This window comes from Pseudochaenichthys georgianus, chromosome 7, assembly GCF_902827115.2.
Source record: "Pseudochaenichthys georgianus chromosome 7, fPseGeo1.2, whole genome shotgun sequence".
NCBI lineage: Eukaryota > Metazoa > Chordata > Actinopteri > Perciformes > Channichthyidae > Pseudochaenichthys > Pseudochaenichthys georgianus.
In genome coordinates, this window is record NC_047509.1 from 11,207,108 (window position 1) to 11,227,891 (window position 20,784).

At 42.8% G+C, this 20,784-nt stretch overlaps 2 protein-coding genes across 3 annotated transcripts; one reads left to right on the plus strand and one right to left on the minus strand.

Annotated features, from left to right (window-relative positions):
- Positions 1–227: 227 nt before the first annotated feature.
- On the plus strand, positions 228–7,197 carry LOC117449513 (poly(rC)-binding protein 2-like). Of its 2 annotated transcripts, none has more exons than XM_034087240.2 (13): positions 228–387; positions 1,184–1,315; positions 1,411–1,434; positions 1,525–1,557; positions 1,697–1,813; positions 1,910–2,041; positions 2,131–2,259; positions 2,996–3,070; positions 3,870–3,911; positions 4,250–4,322; positions 4,408–4,463; positions 4,586–4,755; positions 5,984–7,197. In XM_034087240.2, exons 2-13 carry the CDS (start codon positions 1,247–1,249, stop codon positions 6,018–6,020), a joined length of 957 nt encoding a protein of 318 aa, XP_033943131.1. In that variant the 5' UTR covers positions 228–387; positions 1,184–1,246; the 3' UTR covers positions 6,021–7,197. The 2 variants fall into 2 exon arrangements, with proteins under 2 accessions (XP_033943131.1, XP_033943129.1); XM_034087238.2 differs by having other exon boundaries at positions 229–387; positions 3,870–3,929.
- A 183-nt stretch (positions 7,198–7,380) lies between these two features.
- map3k12 (mitogen-activated protein kinase kinase kinase 12) lies at positions 7,381–20,070 on the minus strand. Its single transcript, XM_071203738.1, has 14 exons — positions 19,848–20,070; positions 17,756–18,275; positions 16,406–16,589; positions 16,112–16,303; positions 15,576–15,734; positions 13,305–13,463; positions 13,005–13,113; positions 12,712–12,821; positions 12,367–12,483; positions 12,136–12,270; positions 11,344–12,025; positions 11,188–11,255; positions 10,640–10,919; positions 7,381–9,887 (listed from the first exon to the last, which is right to left on the minus strand). The coding sequence occupies exons 2-14, from the start codon at positions 18,216–18,218 to the stop codon at positions 9,732–9,734; spliced, it is 2,814 nt and encodes a 937-aa protein (XP_071059839.1). The 5' UTR covers positions 18,219–18,275; positions 19,848–20,070; the 3' UTR covers positions 7,381–9,731.
- Between the last annotated feature and the right edge of the window lie 714 nt (positions 20,071–20,784).

Here is a 20,784-nt window from a genome sequence, read left to right on the forward strand (position 1 = left end):
CGTATTGTAGTATAGTTCAGCAGTATACCAACATATCCATTAGGGTTTGGTCTATAGTATAAACAGCGTGACAACATGTACTTAATACTTAGGCTACCTATTTTATTTGTTCAAACAATTAACACAGCCACAGTGTAGTGGCAGTTCATTTGCATCCACAGGGGCAGCGCTCCGGGGCGGGGTTGACCCCGGGAGAGGGGCGGGGCAGTTGAGAGGTCAAAGTTGAATTAATTTTGTCTTTTGTGCCAAGCAGAAGAGTGGAGTCCTATCGAACAGCGGCGTCTCTTCCCTCTTCCCCGGATCCTTTTAAAACTCCCTCCCGAACCTCTCCCCTTCCACCCTTGCCACCCTACCCACCCCCTGAACACTCTTCAAGAGACGCATCGGGTAAGTCCTGCAGAAATACGCGTCTTTGTTTCGGTTTGCTCCCGGAGTGAAGGACAGGGATAACTCGGCGCGTTGCCTCGGTACGCTCCGTAGGCCGCGGGATCAGGCTAATTCCTGGATCAGGCGATGCTAACGCTAGCGACCTGAATGAAAAATAACAGAACTGTGTTTAACTGTATTGCCAATCCTGAGTTAATTGCTACCCAGTGTATTTTCTACTGTCTTATTATAGATATGGTGGCCAAATATTCACACAGTTTTTCCTTGTATATGTTGGTAGTTCGATAGAAATGCTAACGTAGCATTCATTGCTTGCGCGACTAGATGTGATGCTCTTTCTAAAATAGCATCTGCGATGTTATCATATGAGCCTTAATTTTACTGCTAATGCACACTCGACACAAAGTAACCATAACATAAAGAGCACGTTATGGTATTGCATTTCTATATATAAACATGTACCTATAAGCTATGTCGCTAAAGCAGTTTTTACGCCAGGTAATAGACACTGCCTAATGGAGACAGTGGGTCATTGTGCTAATGTGAATGAGTGGACCCCGGCCAGTCTAACGTGAATTACCGGACTGAAAAGCCTCGTTCTTTTAACATGACTACATAACGTTGTTTAAATACAACACTAGATCAAATCAACACGATGCTGTCTGCATTCATCGCTACATTGATCTGCACTGACAGAAGCTTTTTTAGTAAACAAGGCTTTTTTCTGCTGTGATGTCCTCATAGTTTCCTGTCACTACATTTGTCCCTGATGGTCACACTTTCCGCTCTATTGCAGACATTCAACCAGTGACCAAATACCAGCTTTGTGGCCAGTTTAATCGTGGATTCAGCAGCAGAAATGGACTCAAGCCTGGTTGAAGGAGGACTTAATGTCACCTTAACCATCAGGCTACTCATGCATGGGAAGGTGAGTGTGACTACATGCAGTGTTTGAAAATAAGCACAAACATCGCTTTTCCTTCTGCCAGGAACAGAGGCTTTAATGTGTGTTCTCTTTTGTAGGAGGTTGGTAGCATCATTGGCAAGGTAAGTTGTTTTTTACTGCCAGAAGGATTGCTATCTTCATCTTGGCCCTCTACGTTTTGTAAATATTGTGTATTTGTGTATTCTTTACAGAAAGGAGAGTCTGTTAAGAAGATGAGAGAGGAGGTAAGATATGTTTTGTCTTTATTGTACATATGTGGAGGAACAAGAAGAAGCATGTCCATACTTTTAGTGAATTTGACTCATGCATCATATGATATCCCTGGGTCTGAAGATATTTCCTGTTTTGTTCCCTTTTCCACAGAGTGGTGCTCGCATCAACATCTCAGAGGGGAACTGTCCGGAGAGGATCATAACTCTCGCGGGACCAACCACCTCCATTTTTAAAGCCTTCTCCATGATCATTGAGAAACTGGAGGAGGTAAGATTCACCCGCTTCATCTGATTTCAGACATGTTTTAGCAACTCAATTGACACGTTCAAGTTTTCTTAATCGTCGTGTGACTGTTCATTCCAGGACATCAGCACCTCAATGACTAACAGCACAGCCACCAGCAAACCCCCGGTCACCATGCGCCTCGTCGTGCCTGCAAGCCAGTGTGGCTCCCTCATCGGCAAGGGTGGCTGCAAGATCAAGGAAATCAGAGAGGTTTGTCCTCATATTTGTATTTGTTGTTGTATATCCAGTGTCTAATCCCTGATTTGTCCTAACACTTGTGGTTTTTTGTGTCTTTGCAGTCTGCAGGAGCTCAGGTACAAGTAGCAGGGGACATGTTGCCCAACTCAACAGAGCGTGCCATCACAGTTGCAGGGACCCCCCAGTCCATTATCGAGTGTGTCAAGCAGATCTGCGTTGTCATGCTTGAGGTACAGACACTATTTATTATGATGCCGCTTTCACTCTGTTTTTAAAACATGTCGTTATTTAGCAAAGATATTCGGGGTACATACAAAGTCGTTTAAAAATGCTGAATTTTTTTAAGGTCAGGATTTTCATGAGATAAGAACTTTAACTTAACTTAAACCTTGGCCCCATGGCAGCTCACCCTATACCCCCACGATACGTTCTTACTGCAGTGGTCTCGATTCGAATCCAACCTGTGGTCCTTTACTGCATGCCAACTACTTTTAAATATATCTGTTTTATCCAATGAAGCCAAAATGCAATAAACTGAATTCCTCCCCAACATGAAAGTAAAATGAATTTGCCTGCAAATCAAATGTCCCACTTGGAACAATACTTGATTTCCCACACAATCTGGTGTTTCATATACGCAACCAATAAGTGACTCTTTTAATAGATGAAATCTCCTCACACCAGACACAGAGCTAGCTAATCATTAAATAATCATGATCACACCCGTCAATCCGTTGCTATAAATAGCTGTGTAAATAAGTGAAAATGTACAATGACTGATGACTAAAATAAACAGATTTTTCCCAGTTACATCTGTAGTTACAATTTTTAGATTTGAGCTTCTGGAGTCTTTGTTGTTTAGGTACCTTGAAAGTGCTTGAGTTTCTTACTTCTGATGGTTTATTATATTCTGTGGTACCTTTGATGTGACTTCAATAGTTAATGGTGATCTCTCTGTGTTCTTAGTCTCCCCCAAAGGGAGTGACCATCCCGTACAGACCCAAACCCTCAGGCTCTCCTGTCATCTTTGCAGGTGGTCAGGTAAACAACACTTCTTTGTTTGAACTCTACATCTGTGTGTGTGTGTGTGCTATTTTTGTCCCTGTAGTGTCTGCTGTTTCGGGGAAATATTCTCACCTTTTACTGAAGCACTTCTGGTCGGAGGAATTTGATTATCCTCAAGCTATCATAGTGTTTGAACAGGGTGTCCGCTGGTCTTAAAAAGTATTAAAAGTCGATAAATCAATTTAGCGAAAATGTAAGGCAATTAAAAAGTATTAAACGGCATTTTCCAAGGTATTACATTTTGTAGCTTGTTATATAAGTATATAAATTGTCCAAAGAGGTTGTATTCTACAGTCTGCCTGAATGTAATCACTGCGTAGGTGTGTAGTGTGATTCTGTGTAGTTTATTGATGGCATCCCGTTGGGTTTGACGTCATCTGAACAGGACATCGCACGCTCACTGCTTGATACCGCGCGAAGGTCCGTTTACGCCGGTTGTTAAACAACATCGTTATGGGGAAATGCAAGTTGGTGTCCAAATGGTTGGAAGATAAGGAGGAAGGACAATCAATACTGTATATAGTCAATGTGAGGTAAAGTGTGTCGCCAAGGTAACCGGTTAAAACTCCAAGTGGCGATGAGGTCTTAAAATGTGTGGAAAGGGTCTTAAAAGGTCTTACTTTTGACTTCAGGATTCCTGCATACACCCAGTTCATGCACTGTCCGTAGCATTCCTGGCTCTGTTCTTGTAGCACACCAAGGACAGAGGACTGATGGATATTTGAGCACACTGTGACACTGCCACACCCTCCTAAGAGCTGTTCTCTCCTTGCAGGCATACGCTGTCCAAGGGCAGCACGCCATTCCTCAGCCTGATGTAAGTGAAGGGCCCTCTGTAAGTGATCCAATATATTTGAATCTTCGGTCCTCGGGAGCCATGCCACCTTCTTACTTCATCCCACTGACTTCATTTCCCAACTCCCATTGCCTGATACCCATTTTTAACAATTTCAAACATTATTTAACTTTTTAACAACAAAACCTTTGTTTACCCTTTTAGGCTAAATCATGAGCTCCATGTTCCATTTCATATTTCTTCTCATCCTCACTACAACCACTTAATTTCAAGATTTCTACTTTTGTAATCACTTCTTGATTGTCGCTCATGTTTCGTTTTGTGTGCTCTCCGTGTCCTCTCCTCCTTTGCTTCCGCAGCTCACCAAACTTCACCAGCTGGCCATGCAGCAGAGCCCCTTCCCCATTGCACATAGCAACCAGGGCTTCCAGGGTAGGTAGACGGGTTGAACGAGGAAATTGGATTAATATAGATTTGTAACCATCCACCCAGTCAACACTTTCTTTGCATTCTTCAGCTGGGATGGACGCCTCTGCACAAGCTGGCTCTCACGAGCTGACCATTCCAAACGATGTAAGTCGCATTCATCTCATCATTTACTTGGTTTGCAGACAAACATGGCGCCACTTTTAAGTAGCTTGTTTTGTATCGTTCCTCTTTTTAAAAGTGCTTATGTTTTTCTTCTTCTCCCTCAGCTCATTGGCTGCATTATTGGCCGTCAGGGCGCAAAGATCAATGAGATCCGTCAGATGTCAGGGGCTCAGATCAAGATTGCCAACCCTGTGGAGGGCTCCGGTGACAGGCAGGTCACCATCACCGGCTCCCACGCCAGCATCAGCCTGGCCGAGTACCTGATCAATGCCAGGTAAGAGGCGTTATGCGACGGCAACACCTCCTCACAGGCAGGCTGTGTATCAAACGTAAACACTCTAGACATCACCATGGTTTCCTGGGGGGTGTAACCAAGAAGAAACTGAGATTCCACTTGGTAACAACTCGCCTTTCCGATGTGTAATCAATAGGGGTTGCAAAATTCTGGGCATTTTCAAAGATGAAAACTTTCCATGGGAATAAACTGGGAATTTTCCAAATTGAAGGTTGGCTCTTCACAGGGAACTTAAATATAGTTGGAGAAAGTATATTTTAGCTTAATCGTGACAAAAACAAACAGACGCCACTCAAGTACACTTGAATATCCATGCCATTCCTCCATCACATGCACACTGCTTACGGCATGGCTATTGAGACCACGCCCCCTACAGGCACTGTGCGTTCTTCCATCACATGCACACATGATTTCTAGAAGACTGGACCACACTCGTGAGCCCAAAGCACATTTTTGAATGAGTGAGGTAATATTTAACTCAACGTTCATGTTTTTGTTCTTCAATGAAACAAATGATTGTTTGATAAAATAATTCAAACTTGTTCTGTTCTACTTACAAATGCATCTGTTGAAATGTCATGTTTTTTAATTGTATCATTTTGCATGGATGTTTTCTTATGACAAAACAAAATGTTTATATTTATGCTTGGATATGATACAATTCGATTACATTACTGTTAGTTCCCATGGTTCCCATGGAAAGTTTCCAATATGGAATATTTCCAAAATTCCCCAGCGTAACTTGCTATGGAAATGTTCCGCCCTAGTAATCAATAATCACGTCTTTTTATACCATCATAATTTTTTTATATCTTATTTTAAAATGTTAACATAACACTTTTATTGTTGTTTTCTGTCTTGCATGCCAGTTTTTAAATCTCTCTAAATTGCACTAATCTGTATGAAAGGGGCTTTAAAATGTAGGTGTTATTGGTTAATCACGGATTAGAGTGGAAATATCGAATGTGTTTATTATTGCCAGAGCATTAGCGAGGACGGGCGGAAGCTCCCATTTGGACGGGATAAAAATGTCTGTGAATAATACGATGTTTTCTCCCTTCATCATGTTGGGGCTACTTTTGTTATTGCCAAATTGCAAAGGGCAGCTTGTGAAAAGAGGAAATCCTGCAGAACATTCAAATAAATGACTATTTAGAATCAAATATGAAGGAATTTAACGCTTCTTGTTCTGTGTTGTGCTCCTCAGGCTCTCTTCTGAAGCTACTGGACTCGCAGCCAACTGACCGGAGGATCTTCATCAGCACCTAACGTAACCCCTCCCCCTACTTTTTACCAAGAGGTCCCTTATTGAACTTAATGCAAAAACCAAGTACTATAAACTCACTGTTTTCTCCTCTTTCTGGTTACACACCTACTCAGTTGTAATTACCCCATCATCATGATATTGGTATTTTATTTATTTATTATGTTTTTAAATCCCCTTTGCATATAGTTTTTAAAGACTTCTCTTATTTTACTGTATATCTGTATGACCTTCTTGATATAGGTAAAACGTTTTGGAAAAATCTGGAAAGGCATAAATAATGTTTTTCTTATGTCAGATTCTTCTTAGAAAATGTACAAAAAATGAAGAAAAAAGACACACCATAACATTATAGATGGACTGTTCTCTCCCTTTTAAATATCTATTTATTTTTATTTAATACACAGCTCCGTGTAAGAGTAGAATTCATTGATATTTGCCATCTTCTATTTGAAGCTGTACTTCCTGATGAGGCATTGTGGGTTTAACGGGTTTCAGTGGGTGTGAATGATCTCCAGGTGAAGATGTATGCAGGAAAAACGTAGAAGGTAATTTATCCCTCGTTGAGGGCGGGTTCAAACGCAAATGTTAAGCTACCTTTTGTCTCACCACTAATTTGCTGAGTAATTGTTTTGTGTCATTCCTGTGTTTCCATCCGTTTGATTTCTCGATCAGGACTTTTGAGCATTGTTGTGTATTGGATTCTGATAAGGGTGGGTGGGCCTTGGTCACCAGGTGTGGGCCTGGATGAGAGGAAAATATTTTCTTTTCTCTGAAATTACTAAGACCATAGATGATGATGATGATGATGATGATAATAATAATAACATTGAAATGTTTGTTTTAAATAGAGAAAATATTTTTTTTAACTGCAGGGCTGGGGAATGCCGCAAGGGGCAAAACTACAAGACAAATTTGTCTTTATAAGTATATTATGCTGAGGTATTAAATTATGATTAACTAGAAGGAGAATTATAGAATTAACACTAGTTGCTATCCTTTTTTGCCTGGGTCAGATTTTTATTTTTTATTATTCTTTGCAGGATGAAGAAACTCACGTTTTTGTGCACGTTTTCAAACTATTGTAGATCTGGTTGCAATTCAATTGTTGAAGAAATGAAATGCAGAAATAAAAAAAAAGATGTGAAATGCTTAAACAGTCCGTTTTTTCATTTTTATGTTGGGATGTTTACTTGCTTCTAAAGATAGCTGACACCTTCATTACCCCATTATCAAGCGCAAGATATATTAATAATCCAACATGTCTTCTTCCCGTGGGGGATTTCATTTTTTATAAACAACCCGGTGTAAAAGATAAGTTAAGAAAAGACACGGGAACCTTTTGGACATGCTTAAAATCATTGAAAATGTCGTTTATTTCTCATTCAGCTGTCTTATGTGATGCAACAGCACAAACTATACTGTAGATAAACATCACACAACTTTTGTTTTAACCAATACATCATTTATTGTTGCTCATATTTTGCCTTTGATATAATTCCTATGTTACAGGTACAATGTGCAATGCTGTATAAAAACAAAACATTTCTATTTAAACCCAAAGGATACTTACTTACGACTATTAACCACCACAGAAGTGCTCTATTCCTTATCTGGCTACCTCCGCATCTTAAAGGGTAACGGGAACATCATGAACTACAGGAGTCCTTTTGGTTCTTTACTTAAAGGGGAACTCCACCGATTTTACACACTTAAAGTTGTTTAATGCCTTTTTCTTTTATACAACTCTGAAGACTACCATTTCGAAAATGAAAAGTATTCTGGAGGTGTGGAGTTAGAAATGGGTGACTCTGTAGCCAGCGCTTCATCTCTATGGGAAGGCGACCTTAGCGGCTACTTGCAAAACACAAATCAAAATCTGGCCCAATGGGAATCCCAAAACATTTGTATTTTTGACCTGAAGGGTTCCTTACATCCCACTGGCTGTGTGACCATGACTGTTTTGATCCTGATTCTGTTGATATAGGCTTTTCTCCTCCTGGATAAGATAGCAAAACGGTAACCTAAAGTGTTCCATTCATCAAATTGTTGCCTTAAACCTACACAACCTTTAGATCTCAAGCCTAATTGTAAGGTCAAACATGGATGACGTTTTTTTTTTGCTCCTTTCATCGCGCCACGGCTAAACTTTCCAGCAGATTTTTAAATGACTAAACACTTTTGCTGCACACAATTGAACAACACTAAGTTGTATTGGAAAATATGCACTACTAAATAGTGCTGTAATATACATCAGCTTTATGTCCAACAAGATACATCTTTTAAGAGGGGCCTCTGTAGTCAGATAAATGTATCTTGGATCAAAATAGGCCCAAATGGGATTTAAAGTGACTCAATTTCCATGTGCATAGAAAATTATAGAAACGCATGAACCAAAAATAACCTGTTCTCATCATGTAAGCGTGCATTATACATTTTTCCGGAAAACTCAACTAACGTGAGCTCAGCTCGGACGGAGAAGGTTTCTACCAATTCTTTAGGGAGTCCCCAAACAACTGCTCTTGGCCGAGGTGCATTGTGGGTAATGTAGACGCCATGTTTTTTGACCAGATATAATAATGTGTGGAATAAAGCAGACAGTATCTCTGGTCCTGCCGTACTGATTTTGACCTCTTGATCGCTTTTTCTCTTGAACTGTTCTTCGTTAGGCTGACAATGTTACAGGAGTGCAATGCTAAATCGGAGCGGTCTCCTTTACTGACGCACTAGCACCAGTGTGTGTTGCTTAGATAGTACCTTGGTTACTAATGCTAGTGTATTTCATTACATGAACACACCCTACTAAGAAACACAATCAAATAGCCGACAATTTGAGAAACCGGAGAAGCAACACCGGTAATGGCAAAAGTGCATTTTTTTGTGACACAAATGTTCTCCATCCCATCACTAAGATAAGCTTAATAAAAAAAAACTCACCCATGTCTTTTATGTATTTATAACTCAGTAGTACGAGGGTTAAAAAAAAATAATATATTACCTACTGAGAATCCTAATTATGCATCGTGATCGACATCGTGGTGAGATTTTCATTCCTTTTTTTTTCTTGAGTGCTGACATTTATTAACAAAAAAAACTCAAGTAATACTTAGGATTACAAAAGTGTAAACTTTCACAAAATATAAAACGGACACATTCAAACCATAAATTATAGACACGTAGTCATGCATTTGTTCACAGGGCTGCATACCATTTAGTCTTACATTTCTATCTTACAAATAAAATAAAGTTAGATATTTCTCATGTGGTATGTCATGGATATTTACATTATTATTCATTAGTTTTTTGATGCATTAGTGTGTGGAGTATCATGGAGGATGCTCCCAGAGTGAGGATTAGAGTGTTTAGAAGACAACAAGTGTGGTTTCTTGTGCGTGCGTGTGCGTCAGTGGTTGGGTTTCTGCTGAGCCGGAGCAGTGGCTAAGGTTACTTCTGTAACTATTTTGCCTAAAACAAAAACCCTACTGAACTTCAATGACATTTATCGGATGTCACAAGCTGCCAAAATATCGGATGTCAGGTTATGACAAATGTCCTATGCCATCCAACAAACTTATGAGACACCATAAGTCGACTTGTCATAGTCTGAGTGGTGAAGTAGGTGTGATTCCTCATGACCACAGTAATGTACTGCATCACTAGGAGCTGGAGGTCTTTGCTAGCATCCAGCTATCTATGGAGGAGCTGTGTGTGGCGCCTGTGGAGACCCCTGGTAGGGCAGAGGGGGCTGCACCCACGCTCCAGCGCCGGGGGGGCGGCTGGACTCTCCGCTGCCCGGCTGGTCCAGCTCTGCACTGTCGCAGTCAGAGTCATCACACAGGGCCCGGCTCTGGAGAGAGAGAGGGCATGTCATGCAGGAGAATTCAAACCATCTACTTGTGTCAAATCTCCAACAATGCTACATTCAAAGTACAGGTCCTGCATTGAGGGTTATCGTCTTTATCTACTTTACATACAGTCAGGTAGTTTTGTCCTGTGGTTCCCAACATCGGGGTCACAAGATAAATCTGGGGGTTGTCAAATAATGAATGGTTTTTAATACAAAAAAGAAGACAGCATCGGTAAGTTAACCATTTTTGACTTTTCTCCAGTTTTTCCTTTTTATAATAGATTTTTTTTTTAGGGTTTTAAAAGAATCATCACAAGCACCGCTTTAAATATTGTGTTTACAAAGAGACATTTTATTATTTTATTTGAAAAAGTAACTTAGCATGAATCAAGCTTTTAAAAAAATGACTAATCGATTAAAGAAATGTTATTTGATTAACACCAAAACAACCGATTTGTCGACTGATCTACAAAGAAGGGCCAGCCTTAATAATGTATATCTTTACGTCTCAAACTGTACTTTAAATGTAACCATCTGAGAACTTATAGACATCTCAAATCGGAGAAAGGGTCCAAACCAGAAACCATTACTTTGTGGTAAGGTGTCAAAGGCCAAAGTACACATTTGCCCCACGGTTAAAATTAAGTATACTTTTTGCATTTTCGACCACTGGCTTTTGGAGCATGTTCTTTTACACCAGTCTCAGAGGATGACACAGACACATGCAACTCCCCACGGTGGAGCTTCTTCACCTCATTAGGATTCCCCCCAGCGTCCAGCGGAGCTTTGGCCGGTCCCAGCGCTCCGTCTCTCTCCGACAGGCCGTCAGTGTTGTCCGCCGGGATCTCTTCGCCCTGAGAGAGGAGGTCGTCGCTGCGATCGTCCAACCTGTCGTCTGTGTTGGTGCTAACCACGTCGGGGGTGCCGCTGTGCGAGTGGTCCGTAGTGTGGCCCTCCTCGCCATCCGACACCGACAGGTTCTCTGAGCTGAAGGTGGACACCGACTGGCCCTTGGTGATGCTAGTCGGACGTCTGGAGATATTCAAAACAAAGGAAAACACACGGAGGTTAAACACATGGCAAGCGAGCTAATAATAGTCAGGTTTGGGCATTGACTTTGTGGTGTTTATTGGTTATTATCAGAAATAAGTTAAAGATTTAAGAATCACAGATTTCATGATGTGTTAGAATGATGCGAATAAGAAATAATTCTTGTCCTTGGAATAAATCTTGAACTCCGTCAGAGAGGAAAGATTGCTCGAGGACATTTTCCAGTGACGAAGGACAGCAAGTTACTCACCGTCTCCGTGGTAACTCAACTTCACTGTCAACTTCCCCCTCCTCCTCCTCGGACGACACTCCACGCCTCTGTCGGAAACAGGAAATAGGAACAATTGAAAATGACCAAAGTATAACCAGAGGAACACAGGAAGTGACCAGCTGGGCGGCTCGGTACCTGTTTGCGTGAGATAGCTGCTCTGTACAGAATGGCTGAGGGGGTGAGGTGCTGACTCCCAATCCCCCCTGATGCTCCACGGGGCAGCCTCACAGCCCCCTCCTCTTTATCCTCCCCATCATGACGTGGAGATCCCAGAGACCCCCTCGCTGCTCCCGCCCCCCTCCCACACGGAGAGTCTGGGCTGCTGGAGAAGGGGAACGACGCTGCGTCCTCGCTCGGCGTGTCGCTGCGTGGAGGCGTTTCTGTGAGATCACCCAGACCGGCGGCCCCTGCCACGGACGCCCCTAACCCCGCAGAGGCACTGACGCTCACCCCTCTCTCCAGGCCCCCCACAGAGGGCTCCCCTTTCCCCTGCTCCTCCGCCTGGAGCGCGGTGCAGATGAGGTCGGGGCTGGAGGAGGAGAGCTGCCTCTGCGGCGCTGCAGGCGGCTCCAGCAGCTGCTTGGAGGTGTTGGTGCTGCCACTGTTAGCCTGGGCAGTCGCGTCCCTATTAGACTGGTTTGCCTTCAGTCCAGCCAGGTCCCCGCTGCTGCCCTTCCCCGGCTTGCGATGGCGGGTCTTTACCCTCCGAGAGCGGCTGGGGGAAGTGGAGCTTCTGTTGGGGCACGCCGGGATGGTGACTTGCATCACAGAGGAGTCCATTTTGGGAATGATTACCTCACACTTGAGGATGTCTGGCCTGAAAGAGTAAGAGGGATTAGTCAACAGCTACATTCCACACGCGTGATGAATATTCATGTCAGCATCAATGTTTTATTAAATAAGCACTGGAATATCTGGATCTCGCACCTCTTTCCCGAGGGCAGTTTCTGCGGGACGTTTCGTTTCTTGATGAGCTTGTCCATGGTGTTGGAGGAGCTGCTCTGCCTGGAGCTGTGGTGCTTGAACAAACCTGGGTACTTTTTATCCAAAGACTGCTCTCTCCTGGAAGTGAATACCAAAAGACAACAAACTCTTAACACACCGTGGCTTATTCATTCGTAAAGAATGTATACTCTGTGTTCATGGGTTTATTTGTACTTCTGCAACTCCTTCTCTTTCAGCTCCAGCTGCAGCATGACGGCGCTCAGCTCCATGTAAAGGTTGTTAGCCCTCTCCAGTTTTCTCTCATAGTGCTCACGAATGTCCAAAGCATGCCTGAGAAGACAAGAGGCTGCTGCTGTCATTGTGCATCCGCATGAGAGACTCCAAATGCTCCGCAATAGACATGCACTCAAGGCCATTATCTCATCCACGTGGGCAGACAAAAGGAATGACACGGAGAAATGGGACACAGTGAAAGTGGCCTTAGTGGCATGTTAGCTAGTCAAACGTACCATCATCCACTGGTTACAACTACAATATTTGAGAGTAAAGAAAGCAGACCTGAGCTCCTCTCTGCGTCGGTTGATCAGTTCCTCATCGAGTCGGTGGATACAAGTACCCTCGGATTTAATCTTCTCGAAGTGCTGTTTCACCTCCTCCCGCCATTCAGCCTGATGAGAGCACAGATCTGTTAACCTTGCCTCGGTTCACCATAACGGACTTTAAAACCTCTTCTCTACTGCACGTTGTACACGTCTTATTAATGCTTAATCCTGTCTGGGTCCATGTGTACATCTGTATATTCAAGTTATAGATGTGTTTTTTGTGTTGAGGCTTGAAAGAAGCAACCATACCTGAGACTTGAAGTACGTCTCTTGTGGAGTGGACAGCACATCCGCTGACGCTATATCAAGATGAAGAAGGATCTGACGGAAAGAGGGCCTGTTCCTGGGTTTACAGTTCCTGCAAATCCCAGACAGGAAAGACAGCTGTGTACATCTACAACGGCAACATCAATAAAGTCCTTAAACCACAGACTGACACAACTACTCTCAAACGTTGCGTTTACTTCTCGATTATCCTTGATTTCTGCTCTCTTGTTCTCTGCTCATTATTTTTTCTTTCCTTGTCCTCCATCCCAAGGCATTACTCACCAGCACTGTCTGAGGAGGATCTTGAAGCCGTCGGGGCAGCTCTCAGGTATGGGCAGCTGCAGGCTGTTGTTCCCCACTCCCCAGATGATGGCAGATGAGTCCACGTCTCTGTAAGGAACCTCTCCAGTCAGCATCTCCCACAGCACCACTCCAAATGACCTTAAAGAGGGGGGGGGGGGGGAGAGGAGAGAGTGTGCTGGTGTTTTAGCCATTTACCTGCACAAAACAATTTTTTTACCTGCACAAAAAAATAATTAAAAACGTATACAACACACTACAGGAAAGGGAAAACCCTAAAAAGCACAATGTGATCCCTTTAAAGGTAGTTAAAGTTAATTACGAAATTCTCATTAAAGGTGGGGTAGGTACATTTGAGAAACCGGCTCGAGATCGCTAGAATTTGAAAATACACAACCGGAGAAAATGTGCCACTTCCTTACAGAGCCCCTCCTCCAACACACACGAACGCGCACATGACCAATGAGGGCACGAGATACGTTTGTGCCTAGTGCTGCGTACCGGTACGCCGAACCGGTACTGGACTTGTAAAAAGTTTCGGTTCAAGTCCGGTTAAAACCGGAACGTCGGGAACCGGTACTTGGACTCGCAAAAGAACTAGCACTTACGTCTATTCTGGTTTCTGTGGTCATTTAAACATTCCCTGATAAACATTATTCAGCGTCAATAAATGAGTGCTAATCCCAGTGTGCTCAGTGTACAACATCACATGTCATTTCACCTTTGATTCACGGTTTGAAAACGTAGCATTTCGCCACATGCTAATGCTAACCGGAAGTGAATAATTTTCAGAATAAAAGTTAATAGTGTGAACTTCCGGTTTTTTCAGAATAAAACTGATTTAAATTAAATAGTGTATTTAATTCAAAATTACACCATATCAACATTGATTTTAATTTCTAACAGTATGTTTGTACATCACTATGTATGTAGTATGTACTGTATAATGTACACATGTAGAGTTGTAGAAAATACATGGTGTACAGACAGTACAGTACACTCTGACTGTACAGCCACTACAGTGTAGCCTATACTGTATAGTAGGTGTGTAACAGTGTAATGCGTATAGTCTACTCTACACTCTACCTTTCAGCAACGTTTTAGGGATTTAGGCTCAGTCAGCTCAGGGACTGTTTGGTTACTTTAGTTTGGTAAATGAAATAAACGTTTGAACTTTGTAGTAGTTCACTGTAGTTGCTGTCATAAGTCATTTGTAGACTAAGTGGCAAAAAGTGTTTTTTTTTACATTTGTACTTTGTAGAGAAATGTAGACACAAGTTGGAAGGGAGCACAATAAACCTGACGAGTTTGAATTTGAGTTTATTATGAGTTAATTTTCAATTGATAATTAGCTCACAATAAGTTCACTTTAGTTACTCATACAACTTGACACAAGCCATGGGTTCAGGTCCGGACTTATAAGTCCGGACCTGAACCTGAACCTCTGGACTTGAGTCCGGACCTGAACCTGAATGTGAGTCCAGGTACTCAGCACTATTTGTGCCCCGATGGAAGGCTTACAGGCAGGTAGGCCATACTTTTTACAGTATTACGGCTTCTACAGATGACATTTTGTTATGGATTTTTTGTCAAAGTACTTCAGATATTCATTGCTATCGGGATGTTAAGAGCATTCCATGGAATATAACAAAAAGTGTATCTCGAGCCGGTTTCTGAAACTTACCTACCCCACCTTTAAGGTCAATATCTTTTTAACGGAGGAGATCGGAGAAAGAACTATGGTCATAACTTTTATCACGCCTATTTTATCTATAATGCATCGTAAAAAAATATTGATTAAACTTATAGCACTGTCTTATCATAGTTCAATTAATCAAATATTAATAATGCTTTTAACACTAATCACAACACACCTACAGCATTTTTTAATAACATATAAGATCAAGTATCATTATTCTTCATAATTGCTGCTTAATCACAAAAATAAATGTGCGTGTTATCATTGATAATGTTTTTTCTAATGCATTATAATGTGCTAAGTGTTCATTTGGTGCCTTAAGTGAAAGATGAAAATCCTGTGGTATGTATAGACATAGGTGTCATGACAGTAATCACAAATATGTACATACAAAACAACACTAAAAACACAGAAGGCCCCATATCGACACAGGAACTGCTCTCGTACTGTCGTGCAGCATATTATAGATAATTGCTAAATTGCTGCATCAAGTCGAGAGAAAAGTGCTGATGTGTTTGTAAGAGAGAAACAAAGTCCCTGGTAATCACACTCACCAGATGTCCACCTTCTCCGACACCGGCTCATTCCGAATGACTTCAGGCGCCATCCAAGCTACGGTGCCGGCGAACGACATCTTGGTGCTTTTGTCCCTGAGCTCCCTCGAGGTGCCGAAGTCAGAGATCTTCACCAGGTCATCGTGTGTGATCAGCATGCTGCAAACGTGGGAATGCATGTCCTTTTACATGGCAATAACTAGAAAGGACATTGCACGTGAATAAACATTGCTGTAAATGCTTCAGAGTTAAGATAAGATGTACTTTATGAAGAGGGTAACAACAAAAAACATGCGTACAGCACTACAGACAGACCGAGGACAGCATAGTGCAATTTACTTGTTTTACAGAGCCATATTTCACCAGCCATTAACTGATTGCGGCTTTCTCGAATAGTTACTGAGATGGAGTTTGATTTAAGTTTATCTTTAAACAGAGAATGCAAATTGTCTCAAATATTTTATGCAATCTATATGCAGTTGTTTTCATGTGGACAAACGAACCTTAAGGTCTTGTGTTGGCTGATTGAGACTTACTTGGGGGACTTGAGGTCTCGGTGGATGATTTTGTGGAGGTGCAGGTAGTTCATGCCACCTGCTATGCCCATGGACCAGTCCACCATGAGGGAGGGGGCGATTTTCCGGCCCGCCCTCAGCACCTCGTACAGCTGGCCTTGAGCGCAGTACTCCATCAAGATACAGTAACAAGGAGCCTGGGTGCACACGCCCCTGTAGGAAAACATGGCAGTCAGATAACATGGCCCAGGTGAACAGAGAAAGATGTGTATGCAGCCTAAAGATACTGTAGGATATCATGTGCTTCTTCCTCACTTGAAAGTGATGATGTTGGGGTGCTTGAGTTTGCGAAGGTGTTTGATCTCGGTCTCTTTGATGTCTCGCACTTTCTTTACAGCCACGTCGTCTCCGTGGAACTTGCCGAGGAAGACGGCCCCCTGCGCACCGCTGCCCACCCACTGCAGGTCGGAGATCTCCTCAAAGGGAACTTCCCAGGACTCTAAACTCAGACCAATAAGTCCACAAAAAGATGCAATGAATACATGGAGAAGGCATGTCGTGTTATACAGTATTATCACGGGCATTGCAAGAGATCATTAGTTTGCAGCATCCTTTGAGTAATTACCTATTTCATATCCATCAGACATTACAAAGCCTCTAAATGTCAATATGCACTCCTGTTAGCTCCATGCTACACATAAGAATGAGCTGGCGGGACACAATGACATCATATGAAGTGCCTGCCATGTTCAAACAAATGCTACACTGATAACTTCTTCAGTCGAAAATTACATTTCTGTCCAGAGACGAGGGAACATTTGAGGGAGAAACAATTCACTCATAGTCTAATCTTTTTGTCATCCGTCACACTGACGTGAGCTAAACGACTGTGAGCGCGGTCGCTGAAGAGAGATGGGCAGAATAAAGACGACAGGCAGATCAATTCTTCATGAGGTCCACTGAAGTATCGAGATCTGGAGAGCAGCTATGGCGGGGGCAGATGCACAGGATGCCCCCCCCCCCCCCATCCGGCCAGCTGTGAAAACTCACTGTAGCTGCTACTGTGAATGACCCCCACTCCTCTAGTGAAATGAAGTGTATTCACTCAAGTACTGCGCTAAAGTACACATTGTATGTTCTCTTACTTCAGTATTTGTTTTTTGGCTATACCTTACACTTTTACTCCGCTACATTTTGGATCTAAATATTGTAGTTTTTACACCACTTCATTGTTATTACAGCTGTAGTTGATAGTTACTTTAAGATTTATATTAAAAAAAACATATGATGAGCTTCGACAATATTGTTTAAGATTAAACAAATGCCTCTTAAACTCTCGAGCTTGTGTCCACGGGTTGTTCCACCACACACAATCCAATGTTAGGCCATCCGATATTTAACAAAACAGAAAGGGAAAGATCAGAAAAGGTTCCCATGACTTTTCTCAAAACCCCTTCACCTTATCTTGCCCAACCCCTTAGGTTGGAACACACTAGATAGAAATGCAAGTTGATAAAGTAGATCAATGATGTCCTCCTGTACCAGCATGGCTGCATCAACAACAATCTATTAAATATCAATGTAATTTATGTTAAATCTAAATAGTCTTTGTTGCATGGCATACGGGTCAGAGAGCTCAGCAGTGTATCACTTGCTGTCACATACCTTCATGGCTGTGTTTGTGTTCAGTGGAGTAGGCCTTTCCAATCATGGTCCAGACCGGCTTAAGGCATCCAAACAGTCCCTCCAAAAAACCTCCGCTTCCTGATTGCAGCCGAATGTTATCCGACTGGCTCCGAACAGCCCCAGCCTCTGGACTGTGGCCCGCCTCCGCCCCCCCGCCACACTGGCAGGCCTCATGTTCATGTAGTTTTAGCACGCTGTTGTCAAAGTAGGCTGAGGGTCCATCACTGGGGGTGGGGCTGCTGCCGCCCGGAGCCCCCGGTCCACCGGTGTCGATGGACAGCAGGTTGCGGATGACACACTGTGTGGGCGTCAGGTCCGTTTCGGGGGTGCAGGCAGCGGTGTCTCCATCGATTCTTCGATAGGAGGGCTCTGAGATGGGGGTGCTGAAGCCTGAGAGGGAGGGGGAAGGGGCGCGGGGCTCATGGATACAGGTCCCACTCATTAGGGGTATCCCCAACACGGCAGGTTAGGGTGGAGGATGGAAAGATGAGACGTTCGCCTGGAGGAGAAGATTTATGATAACATTAGGATGATTTATACTAGTATATACGTTTAAGTTTTCCATGCAACTTTATACTTCCACAACATCTGGCTAAAATGTTACTTTATACTCCACCCCTTTGATTTTACATTATGGGTCACTTGAAGATTCAGATCAACAATACAAAATGTAGTCAACAAATATGCATTATTAGAGGTTAAGCTAACACTTTTTAAAACCTCTGTGACATTCTCAAGCTACCTGGAATCATATGTAGTAAAAAAAAATGAAGTATATATTATTCTGATTACTTTTGCTATAAGTATTTAAGGGCATTTGACTTAAATAAGAGATGTTCATCCCCAATTAATAATTGTCAGTATAATCATATGTTATATTAAAGTTTGTGAATGCTGACTGCTTATTAGATTTAAAACTGTCTATTAGTCAGCACCGGTCAGCTCCACAACGCAGCTGGAGCTGGCCAGTGCTGCTGCTCCCTCACTTCTACCGTCTCCTTTGATCTTTTAAGGAATGACTGGCGTTCGCACTAACTTTACTTTTATTCAAACCATGCACAGCAATCAATGAGTGGAGTCGTGCAGTGAGTTGGGCATCCAGCCAGTTTAACCACATCCAGATTCTGTCTGAATCCTGCAGTAAAACCTCTTTCTCTGTGAATGGAAAAGCCATCATGCCCAGTGGAGCCATCCGCCAGAGTGGAGTAGGAGGTTTATGAATGAATCCACCAGAGGAGGTTGTGCAGCACACAGTCCATCACCTGTGATTTAACATCAGTATCTGACAACATCTGAGCAAAGCTATACTCTGCAGCTCCATATTTCGTGCATCAAGTAAAGAGCATTGTGTGCATCTGACGAATATGACGAATTGCATAACCACCTCAGTGTGGATGTGTACGTACGTCGTACGTGCGTGAGTGCCTGCAAGTGTGTGAGAGAGCGACAAGGAGAGAGAGCACATGTACCCAATTCACATATCTCACACCAGCTCCATTTCTTGTACTGCACCACTGCACGAGAAGAGCCATGACGACCGAGCGAAATGAAAGTGTGGAAAAAATGGGCAATAAACAACCAGCAGGCCTGTGCAAAGGAGCAGTGCTCTCTCTCACACACACACACACACACACACACACACACACACACACACACACACACACACACACACACACACACACACACACACACACACACACACACACACACAAACGCAGGAAGATCAATCTTTAAATAACCGAGGATGTGATGATGACACTCAGCAGCATCATAACCGACGTGCATGAGCCCTATGCTATACTATAGTCCATGCCAAGTGAAACTGCCGCAGCGTCTCAGCGTTTACTTAACGTTGGCACAAACACAAATATTTCGCAATGTGGGCTTTCTTGCTGCACAAATATGATTTTCTAGCAACCATAGACGATGATTCGTTTCTTGGCAGCATCGGTTCAGTGGTGCAGTGTGAGCGGCGTGAACGCCACCGCACCGAGCATCATAACTTAACGTCCTGTGATCCATGATTTCTTATTACACCAGCATTTAACCGTATAGTATGACATTCCCATACCTTTCTGCCTGCTTGATGTCGCGTTGTCAAGTGAAGGGGTGGGCTCGGCTTTCTATTTGTCGATGTTAATGAGTAGATTGTTGTTTTTCCCTCGGTGCGCGCTGGCTGTTGTATCTCCAGTCCCTGTATCCACGCGTTTCACACAACCGGGATGGATCCCACCGGGCAAATTGTGTTATCAATAACCGAGGACCCATGCAACGTGAGGCGCGCTGGGTTTTTGGGGGGGGAGGGAGCTGTTTCTTTCCCAGTGCTGAATTGACGTCACAGAAATGAAAGTTGCGCCGCGAGGGGGCGCTCCCACCACCCTCTGCAAACACACGTGCGCGCACAAACACAGACACAGAAACACACATGCACGCGGCTTCAGTTTTCCATCATAACATCCATTATTTGAATTTGAGCGTTAACCAGTATGATGCTATTTGTTTACATTTAATAACACTACCTTTATTTAAATTGAATATCTATATTGTTCTGTAATTGTGACACATACATGAATTATTCAACATTGTTTTGTATCTTATTATGTGCCTGTTTTAGTATTGTGTTGTTTCCACCTGATTTGTTCATTCTTTTGTTTTGCAACGAAAACCAGGGGAACACAATTGTTTCCCTCTATTTACTGTACTGCACTCTGTATAGATGGATGATAATACAGTCTCTTATCTGATCTTATCTCTTATCTTACAATGTGTCAGCCAGCATCCACCCTGCTGTTGCTGCTGATGTGTCCTTGAGCAAGACACACTGGATCCCTGCCAGCTCGCTCCAGGGAGGCTGGGGTGCAACTGTTCATTTGCTTTGCCCTTCCCTGGTGAAGGGGAGGGAAATGCCCATTAAAAACCCTGTAACGCTAAAACATCCCCTGCTCAAATTATAATATTACAGTTTTTAAATGAACACATTTGTATAAATATAATCTCTCACTGTGAAA

What these genes read in the sequence shown, in the direction of transcription:
- map3k12 (XM_071203738.1), bottom strand. Translation starts at nt 18,218, where the DNA reads ATGAGTGGGACCTGTATCCATGAGCCCCGCGCCCCTTCCCCCTCCCTC. An exon ending in CCCAACATCATCACTTTCAA is followed by an intron (nt 16,304 to 16,405) that starts GTGAGGAAGAAG and finishes GTTTTCCTACAG; the next exon opens with GGGCGTGTGCACCCAGGCTC. An exon ending in GTTGAGTTACCACGGAGACG is followed by an intron (nt 10,920 to 11,187) that starts GTGAGTAACTTG and finishes GAATATCTCCAG; the next exon opens with ACGTCCGACTAGCATCACCA.
- LOC117449513 (XM_034087238.2), top strand. Translation starts at nt 1,247, where the DNA reads ATGGACTCAAGCCTGGTTGAAGGAGGACTTAATGTCACCTTAACCATC. An exon ending in GGCTACTCATGCATGGGAAG is followed by an intron (nt 1,316 to 1,410) that starts GTGAGTGTGACT and finishes TCTCTTTTGTAG; the next exon opens with GAGGTTGGTAGCATCATTGG. An exon ending in GAGTACCTGATCAATGCCAG is followed by an intron (nt 4,756 to 5,983) that starts GTAAGAGGCGTT and finishes TGTGCTCCTCAG; the next exon opens with GCTCTCTTCTGAAGCTACTG.